Genomic DNA, 16,269 nt, shown 5'->3' with positions numbered 1-16,269 from the left:
TGATAGCTTCATCAAATATTCAGAGTCCCTACTTTTTCCCATTGTAATAGGAGGCTAACAGAATCATCCCAAATGCATTGGGGGTTATGCAGCAGCACAGGATAAATGAAATATCTGAGTGCAGAGAGACACAGTCCTGAGAAGAGAGCACAGCCAGGTGGGGGCAGGCACAGTCACTCAGGCTGTGCTCTTTAAATCCATAGAGCTGCCTGCCCTGGGGCAGTGGGCATTTCCCAAAGGAGCAGCAGGAGAGGGTGAAGGGCAGGGATTGGTCTCCATGCCCAGTGCTGTTTCTGTGAGGGGTTGGTCTCCATGCCCAGTGCTGTTTCTGTGAGGGGTTGGTCTCCCTGCCCAGTGCTGTTTCTGTGAGGGGTTGGTCTCCATGCCCAGTGCTGTTTCCTGACCTCAGTGTTGTTTGCCTGTCGCAGAGCATCACCCGCAAGCGGCGCTACGTGGCCACGGTGTCGCTGCACGACCGCATCTACGTCATCGGGGGCTACGACGGGCGCTCCCGCCTCAGCTCCGTGGAGTGCCTGGATTACACCTCAGATGAGGATGGCATCTGGTACTCTGTGGCTCCCATGAACGTGAGGAGAGGGCTGGCAGGAGCCACAACCCTTGGAGGTACGTCCTGCTCACAGCCAGGGTGTGGTGTTCACACACCCTCTGAACAGAGAGAGGCTGTGAGACAAGCAGAGAGGAAGGAAAACGCAATTCTTATCTCACTTGTTGTGCCTGTGTTGTTCTAAAGTAGAATGCAATATGGAGATTGTTTACCCAAAGTGAGGGTGTTTTGTTCCCTTGGCCTGTCAGGGCCAAGAATGTGTGTGTGAGTTGGACTGTCACAGGACAGTCACAAGAGAATCAGAGATGAGTGCAGTTCTGTGCAGTTGTGAGCGAGGGTGAGTGCATGGCAGATTCAGTTTAGATACAATGTACACAGTATGGTATATAAAGTAATTCATTAGGCTTCTGATGATGGAGTCAGATGCATCATTCTCTCTCCCCTTTGTTAGAGCACCTTTGATTTACAATACCAGGGCAGAGCAGCCTGTTCAGCTCCAGCCTGAGGTGCCCTGAGCTGCTGTGTGAAGAGTGGGCTGGCTCTGCGGGAGGAGGGGAGCCTGAGATTCTGCCTTATCATCACTGGGATGCAGAAATGGAAAACTTGCCCACATATCCTGAGAGGAGCTCTGCCTCCGCTGCATTCCTGCAGCATGTATCTGTGAACTGGGGGAAAGGGGCTCTGGGAGAGTTTAGGGAGTGGGAAGCTCTGAGGGTGGTGACAGTGTTGGGCAACAGTGAGCACAGGACAGCCAGTACAGCTGTGGCCATCCAGCACTGCAGTGATTGGAACATCTGCAGGGAAGGAGTGAGGACTTTGGGGAGGTACTGACATGAAGCTCACCATGGGCAGGGTTAGGGTTTGGGCATGGCAGAGTTTCAGTGGTTCTGCAGCATGAAAAAACATAGCTGGATTGTATGTGTTCTCTTTCATCCATCAGCAAGAAGCAGATTTAAGGGCCAGATGGAACTTGTGTTTGTTTGTTGGGCCTGGGAGCCAGGCTGAGAGCCTGGGTTCATCTTGGCCCCTGGTGTGCCATGGTCTGTTTTTTGTGGTTTGCAGTCCATGCCGTAGCTTTGCTCCGTGTGAAACAACCCCTGGAGGGCTGCCTGTCCCTGGCTGGCTGGCTGTGGCTGGTGCCACCTCTGTCCCTGGCTGTGGCTGGTGTCACCGCTGTCCCTCAATGTGCCTGGTGTCTCCTCTGTCCCTGGCTGTGGCTGTGTCTCCTCTGTCCCTGGCTGTGGCTGTGTCTCCTCTGTCCCTGGCTGTGCCTGGTGCCTCCTCTGTCCCTGGCTGTGGCTGTGTCTCCTCTGTCCCTGGCTGACTGGCTGTGCCTGGTGCCTCCTCTGTCCCTGCAGACATGATCTACGTCTCGGGCGGGTTCGACGGGAGCCGCCGGCACACCAGCATGGAGCGCTACGACCCCAACATCGACCAGTGGAGCATGCTGGGGGACATGCAGACAGCACGGGAGGGAGCAGGCCTCGTGGTGGCCAATGGAGTCATCTACTGCCTGGGTAGGTACCCTCAGCACCTCTGAGCTGTGCACAGCCTGCCTTTTTACCCAAGGGAACATTCAAGTGCTGCCTGAGCAGCCCCAACCTGTCATGTCCATGCTAGAGGAGGTTTAACCTCACAGCACTCACAGCTGTGTCAGTGAGAGCTGCCTGACCTCACTGTGCCCATCACAATAGCTTGGACTGCAGGGAATGCTGCACACTGCAAATTAAACACAATTTACACACACTGCATTTGAGGGATGGCTGGAGTGTGGAGGATAAGCAATGCCAGCTGAGGCTTTGTGTGGCCTGGGCAATGTCTGAATGCCCAGAGATGAAGCAGGTAGCTGTGGGCCAGGGGGTGCTCCTGCAATGGTGGCTGTAGTGCTCCAGAAATGTATCCTGAGCTGTCTGTTCTCCAGCTTCTTCCTGTAGCACTCAGTTTCAGGGCACCACATCAGCAGGGAATACAGAGAGATTGCCAGAGAACAAAGCACTCTGAATCTTGTTCTGTGGGTCACCTTCTAGGCCCCAGAAAAGGCAGGCCCAGCATTGCACCCACCTCTGTGGCAGTCCTGTTCCTGGGGACTCACAGATCTTAGGCACTGGTTTCATAGAACCACTGGATGGTTTGGGTTGGAAGGGACTTCATCTCATTCCACCCCCTGCCATGGGCAGGGACACTTTCCATTAGACCAGATTGCTCCAAGCCCTGCCCAACCTGGCCTTGAATAAACCAACCATGTTCATTCCTCTTCCTCATGCTGTTCCCCAGGGTGGATGACAGCACACTGCTCCTTTGCTGGGGCTGCACAGAGATTTTAGTATCTGCTTGTGAAACAGCTCTTGAGAGATCCCAGCCTACACCATCCAGCCTCAGCACAGGCCTGGGAGCTGCACATCTGCAGGGCTGCACCAGCAGTGTGCTCAGAGGCAGCTCCATGGGGCTGGCCTGGTTTGCTGCTTTGGGGAGGTGATGCTCTCCCAGGGCAGTGTGGGGCAGAGCTGGCTCTGGGCTGGCTGCAGGATGCTCTGCCCCACCAGGATGGGCTGTGCTGATGGCAGTGCCACTCTGTGCTCAGGGCCCACCAGGCATGGTACTGCTCTCTGCACAGAAAACATTCTCCCCAGGTGAACCCCATGGTCTGCTCCTGTGTTGTCCTACTAGTCCTAAGGCAAGGAGGAGGAGGAGTGAGGAGGTTCAGGTTAGGGTGGTGGTAGGGGATTGTAGTTGGGTGGCTCATGGTAGCAGGAGGAGTAGGGCAATTTCTAAATCGAATAGGAGGAAGAGAATGGCTACTAGGAAGAGGAGGATTGAGAAGGGGAGTTGAGCAGATCCCAGGGGGTTGAATCCTCATTCATATGGGGATAGTTTTTCTGAGTCGGGGGTTATTGGGTGAGTCAAAAGTTTAGTGCAGTTAGGAGGATGCTTAGGGTCAGTGATAGGGCCAGTATAAATAGGATTATGTTTATTACTCTTCTCTGGGCTTAAACCAGATTCTAAGGATTGGAAGTCGGATGTAATTTCAATACTAGAAGAGCATGGTACTGCTCTCTGCACAGAAAGCATTCTCCCCAGGTGAACCTGGTTTGCTCCTGTGTTTTGTTTCAGGAGGCTACGATGGGCTGAACATCCTGAATTCTGTTGAGAGGTATGACCCCCACACTGGACACTGGACAAATGTCACTCCAATGGCCACCAAGCGCTCAGGTAAGAGCCCACAGTGTCTCTGCTGGGTCAGAAGTGACTCAGATAAATGAGTGACACACTCCATGTGTTTTCAGAAGGCTAATAACAATTTTATTAGGAACCCATTCCTTTTTATATTCTAGTTCACTATAGGGGGCCTGATTGGTCCTTAAACCAAACCACCACCACCACTGGCTAATTAAGAAGACACCCCTCTGTAAACAGCCATAAGGAAAACAACTTATTACAAACACCACCTGTGGATTGTTTAGTATTTGACTATCATTCTTTCTCTCCAGCTGCCTCAGACCAATTCATGGGAAAGCTTATCTAGCTTTCTCTCTCTGACCAGATGTCACATCCACAGCCACAGTGCCTTGAGGTCAGTGTGTTTCTGCTGCACTGAGGGAGCAGTCACTGCTGCTGTGTTCTGCTGCACTGGAGGATGCTCTGGCCCCAGTGGGTGGGTTGGCTTTGTGAAAGGATGATTTTACTGGCTTGAATTCCCAAGAGAAATATTAATTTTCACATGCCTCCATCCCAGGGCAAGGTGTGTGCAGAGGAATGCAGTGGCAGAGTCACAGGTTACAGGGAGGCTGATGAAATGCTGGGTGACTTCCACATCTGGGAGCAATGCCTGGCATGGAGAAGAGCTCCCAAGGCACAGACTGACCCCAGTGCTGGGTCGGTGCTCAGCAGCTCCATGGGGCATGGTGAGGGCAGGTGTGACTGCCAGGCTCCTTCCCCTGAGCCCTGCTCTGGGCCAGCTCTGCCACAGCACTGCCACAGCACTGTCACCCAGCAGTGGGCTTACACAAATGGTGCACTCACACCATAATTATCCCCACCAGCTCTTCACTTGTCTCTCTGCCTGGTGTTCTATCCAAGCTTTAAGTTGGCACCTGTACCTAGGACAAAAATACAGTTTAAATCCTACTTTTGGGGTATCTTTCTGTTTAAACTCTCCTTCATTTCTCAGAGGGGTTGTCGTGGGGCTCCTGTAGCTCCTGTGTGCCCAGGTGTGTTGACTCCTGCTCTGGCCGTGTGCCTCAGGCCTGCTGCCCTGGCCCTGCCTGTGTGTGCATGGGAAGGTTGCTCTGTGCCTCCACCCCTGTGTGCCTCCCAGTGCTTACAGTTATGTGCTTAGACCCCCTCCAAATCCCTTTTGAAGTTGCTTTTTCTCTGCTTCTTGCAATAACTGGCCCTCACAGCCAGCTGGGCAGTACTGCTCCATGTGATCCCTGTGCAGGTCCTGGTTAGGGACAAGTACTGGGTACTCAGTAAAACTGGGCTCTGTTCCAAAACATTTCAGTTTTCTTGTGCCTGCAGTGGCATTCACCAAACCCCCAATCTTTAAATATTTATTCCTGTGGCAGGGATATTCCTGTTAAGTGTTGGTTTATCTGCCAAGAGTGGACTTGATTTAGGAGTTGGGCACTTTCCACATCCAGGAAGGCCATACATATAAAACACAGGATGAAATCTGCAGGTTTTTCTAGGTCAGAGGCACCGTGTGAGGTAAATCCATGAATCTCTAGGAAGCTTGAGGATCAGATGGCTTTCTCAAGGGGCCTGCTGTGGGCACCAGAATAGTCTGATTTTGGACAAGACCAGAGTTCAAGCAAGACCAAGTTCAAGACAAAAGCAGAGTTCAGGCTTTCTACAGCAGGCATTTCCCAGGTCTGTGCTCCCCACAGGAGCTGCAGGCTTTAGTGGCTGTGCCTTGGTGCAGCATGAGCTCCCTGGTGCCACAAGGCAGCAGGACCCTGGGGAGGCTCTTGTCCCCAGCACTGGCTTAGTGGCTCCTTCCTTGGCACTGTGACCTGGAGTACCAAGATCTGAAATGTGCCCAAGGGCCCTATTTTGCTCAGGTTTTGGTGCTGCCACTCTGGTAATAACAGCCCTAACTACTCACACCTTAGGTATGAGTGCTTGAACCCTGCAGGATTTCTTTTGTCTTCCAAAAAACCATCTAAGATTTGTCCACATGCAGGATTTGAATTCCAAGACCAGGACTAAGAGTAATCCTGGCTTTATTCACAGAGATCATTTCCTCCTTGTTTCTTTTCATCTCTTAGGACAGTTCTGGAGGGAGGCCACCTCGCAGAGACCTTGGCCACATTGCATTGCTGGACTCAATGTCCCTGATTAGGCCTTGGTTTGGTGTCTTCAGCTCCTGGAGAGCCCCCTGGGCCAGCCTGGCCATTCCCAGCTGTTCTGGGCTCTCAGCAAGGACAGGCAGGGAAAGCCAGGGTGTGTTTAGAGGAACAGAAAGTCTCTTATACCCTGTTTGTAAAGAAACAGATCCATGCCAGGGTAGCTGGCTCATTTCCTTCAGGATATTCATGAGTGCAAGAGTTCCCTGTGGGTGGTGACAGCCTGACAGGGCTGACTGTGCTCCCAGGAGCCCCTGAGGCCACCAAGTGCCTGGTAATGTCACAGTGTCCTCCTGTGCTCTACCTGAGGGGCTGCCAAGGAGGAGCCAAGGCTGGTAGGGGTTATTTGCTGCTGGTTTCAGAAATTCCCAGTTGGAGCAGCGTATTATTGTCTGCTTTCACTGTGAGAACATCTGTTCAGGCAGCTGCTCCAGCCACCTCTGCCTCTGCAGCAGTGTAGAAACCAGTTTTCATTTTGTCTTCTAAAGGAGTAATGTCAGGGAAATCCCTCCTCCAGCTTAGCATGGAGCAGTGTGCAGTCACAGCCGGGAGCTGGGTGGCACCAGGGACTCAGAGCACCAGAGGAACCTCTGCCAGCAGAGCGGGCCTGGGGCTGCTGTGCTCACACACCTGTGCTCAGGTGTCAGCCCTGGTAAACTTTTGTGCTGCTGTGCTGCCCAGACCCCCCCATGCCCCAGAGTCAGCAGTGTTTGGTGGAGTGAGGTGTTTCCATGTTTCATATTGGAGACAACAACAACAGAAGATAGTTATCAACTGTTTTAGGGGAGGTACAAGCATAAAAACTGTCCTTTGGAGAGGGAGGAATTGAGTTGTTCACCTTGTGGTAGTGAGCCCAGTGCTGCCTGTTGTAGTGTGTTTTTATACTTTGTAATACTTTGAAGTAGTTTTGTTTTGTATCCCTGTATTTTTCCCAGATGGTTTATCCCAGATTGTACCCCCTTCCCTTTACCTGTGTAATCCCTCTCCCTGGCTGAGATCACCCTCAAACCCCCACCCTGGCTCTCTGTCAGTCTCTCAGCATCCCATCCCCTCCATCTAGAAGCTTCAATCCAGGATGTCGAGTGATCAGCCAGAGGCCAGGGGTCAGCCCCCCAAGCCTTGCCCTATATGTTGTCCTAAATGTCCATCCCCCAGTACCCATCCCTTAGGGTCACTTATTGGTCAGTAAAATGTTCTCTTCTTTGGGTTTGCACCTCCCTTTAAATGGAACCTTGGCACATCTCCCGAGTCTCTCAGCAGGAGGCCCTCTGTGACCGTGTTCACAGGGGTCTGAGGATGAGGGAAGAGATGAGGATCTGACTCCTTGTTTCAGAAGGCTGATTTATTATTTTATTATATATATTACATTAAAACTATACTAAAAGAATAGAAGAAAGGATTTCATCAGAGGGTTTGCTAAGAATAGAACAGCAAACAATTATAACAAAGGTTTGTGTCTCATACTCTCTGTCCAAGCCAGCTTGTGATTGTCCATTAATTACAAACATCTAACATGAGCCAATCACAGATCCACCTGTTGCATTCCACAGCAGCAGATAATCAATGTTTACATTTTGTTCCTGAGGCCGCTCAGCTTCTCAGGAGGAAAAATCCTAAGGAAAGGATTTTCCATAAAAGATGTCTGTGACAGCCCCCTGAGGTGCAGGAGCTCCCCAGAGCCCCTGAATAAAACCTTGGATTAACCCCTGCTAAGAGTCGGCCCTTTAGCATCTACCAATGTCTCTGGTGTCTCTTCTGCTGCAAAGGTGACCAGCTCAGGTGCCCTCAGTACCCTCAGGGCACAAGAGAACCTTCAGGACCCTCAGGGCACAGAGAGTGTGTCCCCACTGTTGTCCCCCGGTGTCTGCCGACTCAGGACTGGCCGGGGTTCCTGAGAGGCTCCCTGAGGGACAGAGACACTGCCAGTGTCACCCATGGGTGTGACTGTGCCACCTTCTCTCCACAGGGGCCGGCGTGGCTCTGCTCAATGACCACATCTACGTGGTGGGTGGGTTTGATGGCACTGCTCACCTCTCCTCGGTGGAGGCCTACAACATCCGCACCGACTCCTGGACCACGGTGACCAGCATGACCACGCCGCGCTGCTACGTGGGGGCCACCGTGCTGCGGGGCCGCCTCTACGCCATCGCCGGGTAAGCCAGGGCCTGCCGGGGACCCCAGGGGACACAGCTGCTGTCCCGGCCACGGGGCCTCTTCTCGGTGAGGGGAGACACCCACAGGGTCACTGTGCCCAACCACAGCAGGCAGCACAAAGGTCAGTGTTGTGTTTGCAGGAATGATGAATCTGACTCTGTGTTCTCAGAAGGCTCATTTATTACTTTATAATACTATATTATATTAAATAATATATATACTTTTATATATATATATATATTTATATATATATTTATATATTTATATATATATTTGAAAGAATATATATAAGTATACTATACTAAAGAATACAGAAAGGATACTCACTAAAATGCTAAAAAGATAATAATGAAAACTCCCGACTCTTTCTAGAGTCTCGACACAGCTTGGCCCTGATCGGCCAAAGAGTCAAAATAACTCACACCAGAATCCAGTGAAACAATCAAATCTGTCTCTGTTTGGAAAGACAGGAGTCTGCTAAGGAAGGCAGGAGCGTCTCCTGAAATGGAAACTGTAAACCCTCCCACCCCTCTGAATTGCTATAAATTTTCAATTAAGGAGATCTCAGGCAAAAAATATGGGAGCAGGAAATAACAGTTCTTTAATAGAGGAGGAAAAAAAAGGATAAAATAAACAATGCATACACTAGAACAACACTGCCAGAGTCAGAACCCAGCCTGACACCCTGTGGGTCAGGCTGTTGGCAGCAGTCCCATTGGAATTGTGGCTCAGCCCTCCTGCAGTGTCAGGGCTGGTTCTGCTGGAGCAGGGATCCTGGAGAAAGGTGCAGTCTCTGCCTCTGAAGATCCAGGGGAAGAAGAGGCAGCTGCTGTTCCTCTGGGCAATCCAGTGCAGAAGCCGTGCTGGTGTTCCCGAATCTCCAGATTATATCTGGGTAGGAATGCTTGGCTCCTCCCTCTGGGCTCCCATCTCCCAATGGGATGCTGTAGTTCTTATCAGCCATGCAGTGACATTCAATAGCTGTTATCAGCAATGTCCCCTCAGAGGGAGGAGTGATTGTGGTCACTCAGAAAAAGATAAGGCAAACTGCCCACTTGACAAAAGACAACTGCCATACAGACGGTAACAGAACACATCTTCCCTTGCAGTCTGGAACAACCTGTGGGTGAACAATCTCCAAACGCATTCCACATGAGCAAAACACAGGAGAAGCAAATGAGATAAGACTTCTTTTCCTTTTCTCTGAGTCTTCTCAGCTTCTCAGGAGAAAAATCCTGGGTGAAGAGATGTTTTCAGAGAGTGTGAATGCCACAGTCCAGGGCCCAGGCAGGCAGGAGAGCAGCAGCAGACAGCAGTGGCAGCCTGGTGCAGGGGTTATAATTTGGGTAATTTGGGCTATTCCAGTCTCCCAGGAAGAGCTCTGAATGCCTCAGCCTCTTCCTCCAGCACCCTCCTTCATGTGTAACTTTGTGTCCTGGCAGATACGATGGCAACTCACTGCTGAGCAGCATCGAGTGCTACGACCCCATCATTGACAGCTGGGAAGTCGTCACCTCCCTGGGGATGCAGCGCTGCGACGCCGGGGTCTGCGTCCTCCGGGAGAAGTGAGCAGAGGCACCTCACAAAGAAAAACATTCTAAAATGTCTCGGCTGGAGGAGGAGTCCCAAATGATTTGCAGTGACTGTTCTTGAGAGTTGTGGATGCTGTGGGAATAGGCACCAGAACAGCAGCTTTCTGTGCTGCTTGTGACTAGAGCATGTGCATAACTGTGTGATCTCAGCAGTCATTTGCAGTCAGGGGCTCTGTGGGAAGCTGGAGGAAGGGGATGAATGGGTCAGGAGAAGCTGCACTCTGTGCTGTTCCTGTGGCTCAGTCTGTGGGCAGAGCAGATTGCCCCAGCCTGGTCTCAGGCAGCCTGGTGACCCCTCCCAAGGACCTGTACATAGCCCTGGGTCACCTCTTCAGCCCCCGCAGGACCCCGCGGGTCCTCGGGCGCTCTCGGCCGTGTGGATGTGTGAGGCTGAGCCCAGCTGCTCTTGTGTTCCAGCTTCAAATCATTGTGTACGTCCTGAATGTTGCAGCGTGCTCCCCAGCACTGCAGAGCCAGCCTGGGTGAGTGTGAGGGCCCTGAGCTGTCACTGTGTCTGCAGGGCTGCACACAAAGGAGTCGAAGGTTAAAGCTGTCAGCCCCTGTGAGCAGAGCCTGAGGCCACGGGCAGAGGCAGGGGAGGAGCTCGGTGCCTGCCACAGAAGCATCTGCAGTGTTTGTGCTCTTGATCAGGGGCTCAGCAAGGTTCATCACATCGTGTTTCCTCAAAAAGCTTGACAGCTCCAGCTGCAAATGATGTGTGGCACCAGGGGCTTGGCTGTGCCCCACCCTGTGAGGAGGTCACCTGAGCTGAGGCCAGGAGAGCAGGGACACAGTGGCTGCTGCCCACCAGGGTCCTGCTGGGTGAGGCACTGGGGATTGTCCCCAGACAGACCCGAGCCCAGCACACCTGAGGCAGCCTTTCACTCAAGTTCATTGTGTTGGTTTTCCTTTCATCTAGGATTTTTCTGCTTCCAGGGCTGTTCTGGAGTGACATCCAGGATTCTGTTTCGCCCTTTGTTCTCAGCTGTTTATTCCCCTGTCTCATGACTCCACATCCTGTGACACTTGCTATCCCTGGCTGCCCCATGGGCCCAGGTGAGGCTCCACCAGTGGCTCCCAGCAGCTCATGGAGCTCTCCCTGCTCAGCATGTCCTGCCTCACTGTTGGGGGGCTCAGGCTCCCCTCTGCCATCAGCTTGGCCCCACAGTGCCTGGGCTCCATGTAGTGCTGCTCGTTGGGCTTCCTGCTGACTCCTTGCTTGGGGACAGGGTGGGATCAGGGACGTGGTAGCATGACCTAATGATGCACTTTCAGCCAATGCTCTGACCTTCTGCGTTTGTTTCTATCACACAAGTGTTCTGTGGTTTCGTTTCCTATGTTTATTTTTTAATGAAAGTATAAAGAATAAAATATTTCCTGAGCCAGTAGGAGTTTAGCTTCTGTTCTCTACCTTCCAGACATGACTGACTGCTGTGTGGAGGGTTTGTGCAAAGCCTGTGTTAGACAGGCAGTTGCCCTCAGGTGTCTCTGCCCTGCAGCTTCAGCCCAGTAGTGAAAAACAGCTGCTCCAGCTGTGAGATCTGTGCACAGAGACCAGCCAGGCCTGGAGGACTCCCTAATGAGGGAATTTCTTGCAAGGTCTGTTGGAGAAGAGGATGGAGCAGAGAGGAGGAAAAGACTGATGACAGTCAGCAGCAATAATGAATTATCAGGGGCTGAACATGAGCCCAGGTGTGCCCAGGTGGCCAAGAAGGCCAATGACACCTGGTGGGTACCTGCCATGCTGTGACCAGTGAGCATCCCTGTGTGCTGGCACTGCTGAGGGCACACCTCCAATCCTGGGAGCAGCCTTGGGACCCTCACAAGGACATTGAGGGGCTGGAGCGTGTCTAGGGAAGGGAACAGAGCTGGGGAAGGGGCTGGAGGACCGGGAGGGGCTGAGGGAGCTGGGAAGGGGCTCAGCCTGGAGCAAAGGAGGCTCAGGGGGGACCTTGTGGCTCTGCACAGCTCCTGACAGGAGGGGACAGCCGGGGGGAGTTGGGTTCTGCTCCCAGGGATCAGAGACAGGAGGAGAGGGAACGGCTTCAAGTTGTGCCAGGGGAGGTTCAGGTTGGATATTGGGGGAAATCTCTCTCCCAAAGGGCTGATCAGGCCCTGGCACAGCTGCCCAGGGCAGTGGTGGGGTCTCCAAACCTGGAAGTGTTCAAAAGACCTGTGGATGTGGCCCCTGGGGACATGGGTTAGTGGTGAACATGGAGTGCTGGGGAAATGGTTGGGCTTTTCCAAATAAAACAATTCCATAATTCTGATACTGTTACAGCAGAGCTGCACTTGCAAAAAATTACAGCTCCTGTTTCCTCCACGGGCATGTGGGATGAATGGAGCCCAGCATTAATTCATCTGTCCATGTGCAAAACAGATTCTCTTGGTTTCAGGGCAAACTGCCTCATTGATGGCTCCAGATCCTCCCCCTGCTACCTGCTCCCCCCACAAACAGCTCACCACTCACTCCAGGTGTTCAGGAGCCTCTCCTGACACCTGTCCCCAAACTGCTCCATCATTCTTCAGCCAGTGAGGACTGGGGAAGCAAAGAAGGGAACAGGTCCCGTTTGGGGAGTGCAGCACTCCCTGGTGCCACCCATGGATTGTCCCAGCTGTGCCCTCTGCCAGGGTGCAGGGGGAGCCACCAGGCTCTGGTGCTGCCCTGCAGCTGTCAGGGGCTGCTCTCCCTTCCCTGACAAGCCCTGCTCTCCTGCAGGGGGCTCAGGGGGATTCAGCTCCACAAGTGCCGTGTCCAGTGTGTGGCTGGGCAGAAGCTCAGCAGCAACAGAACTGGGTCACAGCAGGATGTGACCAGCAGAGCCATCCCTGCCTTTCCACAACAGGATGTACTGAAGGGTTTGAAGAGGAACTTCAAGGTGTTTCCAGGGAGGTAATGCACAATATTAATCTTCAAAATGCTCCATGTTGGTGCTGGAGATGAGAAAATGTCCAGGCTCCTGCTGAAAGCAAAACAAAGGGACAAAATGTTCTGCTTGGGAGGAAACTGGTATGGATTGTCCCTGGCCAGCAAGAGTGAAGCTTCGCTTCATGATTGATCCAGCAGAAAATGCTAAAAGACATTTTCACCCTTCCACTGCTGGCTGCATGGAAGCAGCAGGAGAAAATCACCAAGGCAGGCCTTGCAGCTAAGGCACACAATCACCTCAGCTCTTCTTTAAACACTAAGCACTCTGCCTTATTTATGTCGAGGGAGCTAACAAAACATGGGAGCGCCACCTCTGACTTGGGAGTTTTGCAAGAGTAACTGATAAAGTAACAGTCACAGAAATAAATTTAAAATACTACAGTTTTCCTGACTGAGCTGGTTGTGAATGAACACCTTGCAGCAAACCAATTTGTATGAAAGAGAAAGAATACATTTGTACAGTGGTCAGGAAGCGTCCTGGGAAATGAGAAGAAATAAGAATTTCAGTAAGAACTGAAGAATTAAGGGTGAGTTTTCAACAGAGAAATCTCCCATCCAAGACTTAAGAATTGGCCAAAGATCCTATTAGTGGATTTTTATTTAATTCCTGCACTGTGCACAAGGACTGCAACAATGAGAGGCACCACTGCAGCCACCAGCCCAGAGCAGCAGCAGCCTGGGGACACGAGCTGAGACATCGGGGTGCTGTGGTGCCACTCGGGTTCATGGGCTGGGACCCCTCAGGAGTGCCCATCTCACATCAGTGTGAGCAGGTGAGGGCAGGTGCAGCCCGGCAGGGGGGGTTTGCAGGGTGGGTTTGCAGGGGGGGTTTGCAGGGTGGGTTTGCAGCCTCCCCTCCCACATCTGGCTGGGATCTCACCCCCACAGCCTGGGTTACCCCAAAATGAGGATCTGCACCTGTGGTACAGCCAGGCAGAGCGTCACAATCTTCAGCTCCAGACTGGCAGGGAAAGGCCTCTTGTTGGATTTGCAGGACCCCCAATGTCTGGGAAGAATGATGGGCAGAACTCCATGTTATCAGAAGGCTAATTAATTACTTTATTATACTGTATTATACTATACTACAAAGAATCCTAAAGAATACTAAAAGATACTAAAGAAAACTCATGACTGTCTCTCAAAAGCCAGAACTCAGCTTTTTCCAATTGGCCAAGGAAACAAAACAATCCTCAGTAAAATCCAACTGATAAACTCCTTCAGATAAACAACCTTCCAACACAACAACAGGAGCAGCAAATGAGGTAAGAATTGTTTTTTCTTTCTCTGAGGTTCCTCACTGCGATTCCCAGGAAATATCCTTGGGAAGTTGTGCCTTGCTTTCCTCTGGGGAGAGAAATGCAGCCCCAGGCCTCCTCTATTGCAAAGCAGATGTGTGGGCAGAGCAGAGCTTTCCTGGCTGGTTTGGGGCAGGAGTGACCATGGGGAGGCTCTGAAGCTCTGGAGAGAGAGCAGTGACACCGAGTGACACTGAGTGACACTGAGTGACCCTGGAGTGACACTGGGGTGACACAGAGTGACACAGAGTGAGCCTCAGGTGTCTCTGGGGCAGCCAGAGTCAGCTCCAGGGCAGGGATGGATTTGAGCTCCCAGCAATGCTCTGGGGTGTTTTTCTCAAACTGGTGTTGGCCCTCCTGCCTTCAGAATCCTGATCTGAATCCTCCTCCTGATCCCACAGAATCCAGGGATAATTGTGCTTGGGGAGGGCACTCTGGGGGTCTGCAACCCTGATCCTCTTTGGATCAGGCTCTGTGGAGTCCAGAGCACCTCCAAGCACGGGAGTTCTGGGCCTTTCCTGAGCCCCAGGACAGGACTGGACCCTGTTCCCTTCCTGTGGGACAGAACTGGACCCTGTTCCCTTCCCTGGTCTGAGCCTGGCCCAGGGCAGCCCCAGGGCTGTCAGTGGCACTGCTGAGCCCTCTCCTCCCCCTGCTCTGCTCCCCACACAGCCCCAGGCAGGGCTCAGGAGCTCAAACCCCCAAACTCTGCCCAGGTGCCAGGAGGGTGGAGGGTGGGCTGATGTCTCCCAGCCACACTCACACCCCAGCTTGTGTAAGTATTGCTGCTGAAATCCTACCCCTTTATTTAGTGAATATCAGAGAATATTTAGTGAATATTCACCTCAAATGTCAGTTCCCATTTCTGGCTCCTCCTGAGGGCTCTTGGCAGCAGACAGTCAGGAGTGAGCAGGAGGAGCATGGGGCACATTTACACCAAACCAGGGCTCCCCTGGGATCTGGCCTGCCCTCTAAAGAAGCACTGGCTCAGTCAAAAGGCCTCTTTCAATCTTCTCAACAGCAACAGAGGGGTGGCAGCAGCAGCCCAGAGCAGCACACGGCCAGAGGGGCCCCAAGGTGCTCAGTGAGGAACAGCAGAGTCCCCTGGGCCCCAGGACCTTGTCCCTCAGTGCTGCCTGTGAGCCCTGGCACTGCCCTGGCACTGCCCTGGCGCTGCCCAGGCTCTGTGGGTCAGGCTGATCTCTGCTTTCCTCTCCAGGAGCACACATTGCTGCCAATGTGCCCCTGCCCCTTTCAGACCCTCTGCCCTCCCCATCTGTGCCAAGCAGCCACAGAGCTGCTGTTAGAGCAGCCCAGGTGCTCCCGAATCCTGGTGCAATCACTGCTGCAGCTTCACAGGGTCCCAGAAGGGTCAGAGGAGGGACCCCAGGGGCTCATCTGGTCCCAGCTCCCTGCAGTGCCCAGGCAGGGCCATCCCAGAGCCCACGGCACAGGATTGCATCCAGATGGCTCTGGAATATCTCCATTGATGGAGGCTTTTAAGGGAGACAATTTCCCTTTGTCCAGCACCAACTGAGCTCCTTCTCCAACCACGAATTCAGGCATCTCCAGGCTCCCATGGCTGGGAAGTGACTGTCCCTGATGGTCCCTGTGGGCCACAACAGACACAGCACTGCCAGTCCAGGATCCCTGGGGATCGGAAAATCCCAGACTGGTTTGGGTGGGAAGGACCCAAAAAACTCATCTCATCTCCCTGTCATGGGCAGGGCCAATTCCACCATCCCAGGGGGCTCCAAGCCCTGTCCAGCCTGGCCTGGGACACTGCAGGGACCCAGAGGCAGCTACAGCTGGGGGCTCAGCCTGTGCTGGGGGCTCAGCCTGATCCCAGGGCAGGATTCCTGGGGGAGGATTCCCAGTCCAGCATTCCCAGTTCAGGATTCCAGTCCAGCATTCCCAGTGCAGCATTCCTGTACAGCATTCCCAGTACAACATTCCCAGTACACCATTCCCACTACAGCATTCCCAGTGCAGCATTCCCAGTACACCATTCCCAGTACACCATTCCCGTACACCATTCAGGTACAGCAGTCCCGTCCAGCATTCCTAGTTCACCATTCCCAGAACACCATTCCCGTACAGCATTCCCGTACAGCATTCCCGTACACCATTCCCGTACACCATTCCAATACACCATTCCCAGGACACCATTCCCGTACACCATTCAGGTACAGCATTCCCGTACAGCATTCCCAGTTCACCATTCCCAGTTCACCATTCCCAGTACACCATTCCCGTACAGAATTCCCAGTACACCATTCCCGTACACCATTCCCGTACAGCATTCCCAGTACACCATTCCCAGTTCACCATTCCCGTACAGAATTCCCAGCCCGGCGCTCCCGGCCCCTCCCCGGATGGGCAGCGGGGC

General features: G+C 52.8%; 1 protein-coding gene across 1 annotated transcript in view; it reads left to right on the top strand.

Moving 5' to 3' along the window:
* The window catches only part of KLHL12 (kelch like family member 12), a 29,170-nt gene extending 18,126 nt beyond the window's left edge, over positions 1-11,044 (top strand). Inside the window, exons 8-12 of the mRNA XM_074527996.1 lie at positions 429-624; positions 1,924-2,082; positions 3,677-3,775; positions 7,877-8,063; positions 9,507-11,044. Of these exons, the coding sequence (XP_074384097.1) occupies positions 429-624; positions 1,924-2,082; positions 3,677-3,775; positions 7,877-8,063; positions 9,507-9,633 (768 nt within the window). The 3' untranslated portion in view covers positions 9,634-11,044. The remainder of the gene's footprint in view (positions 1-428; positions 625-1,923; positions 2,083-3,676; positions 3,776-7,876; positions 8,064-9,506) is intronic.
* The last annotated feature ends 5,225 nt before the right edge of the window (positions 11,045-16,269 follow it).

The sequence above is a fragment of the Zonotrichia albicollis genome, chromosome 28, assembly GCF_047830755.1.
Source record: "Zonotrichia albicollis isolate bZonAlb1 chromosome 28, bZonAlb1.hap1, whole genome shotgun sequence".
Taxonomy (NCBI): domain Eukaryota; kingdom Metazoa; phylum Chordata; class Aves; order Passeriformes; family Passerellidae; genus Zonotrichia; species Zonotrichia albicollis.
This window is presented reverse-complemented; position numbering and strand designations above follow the sequence as displayed.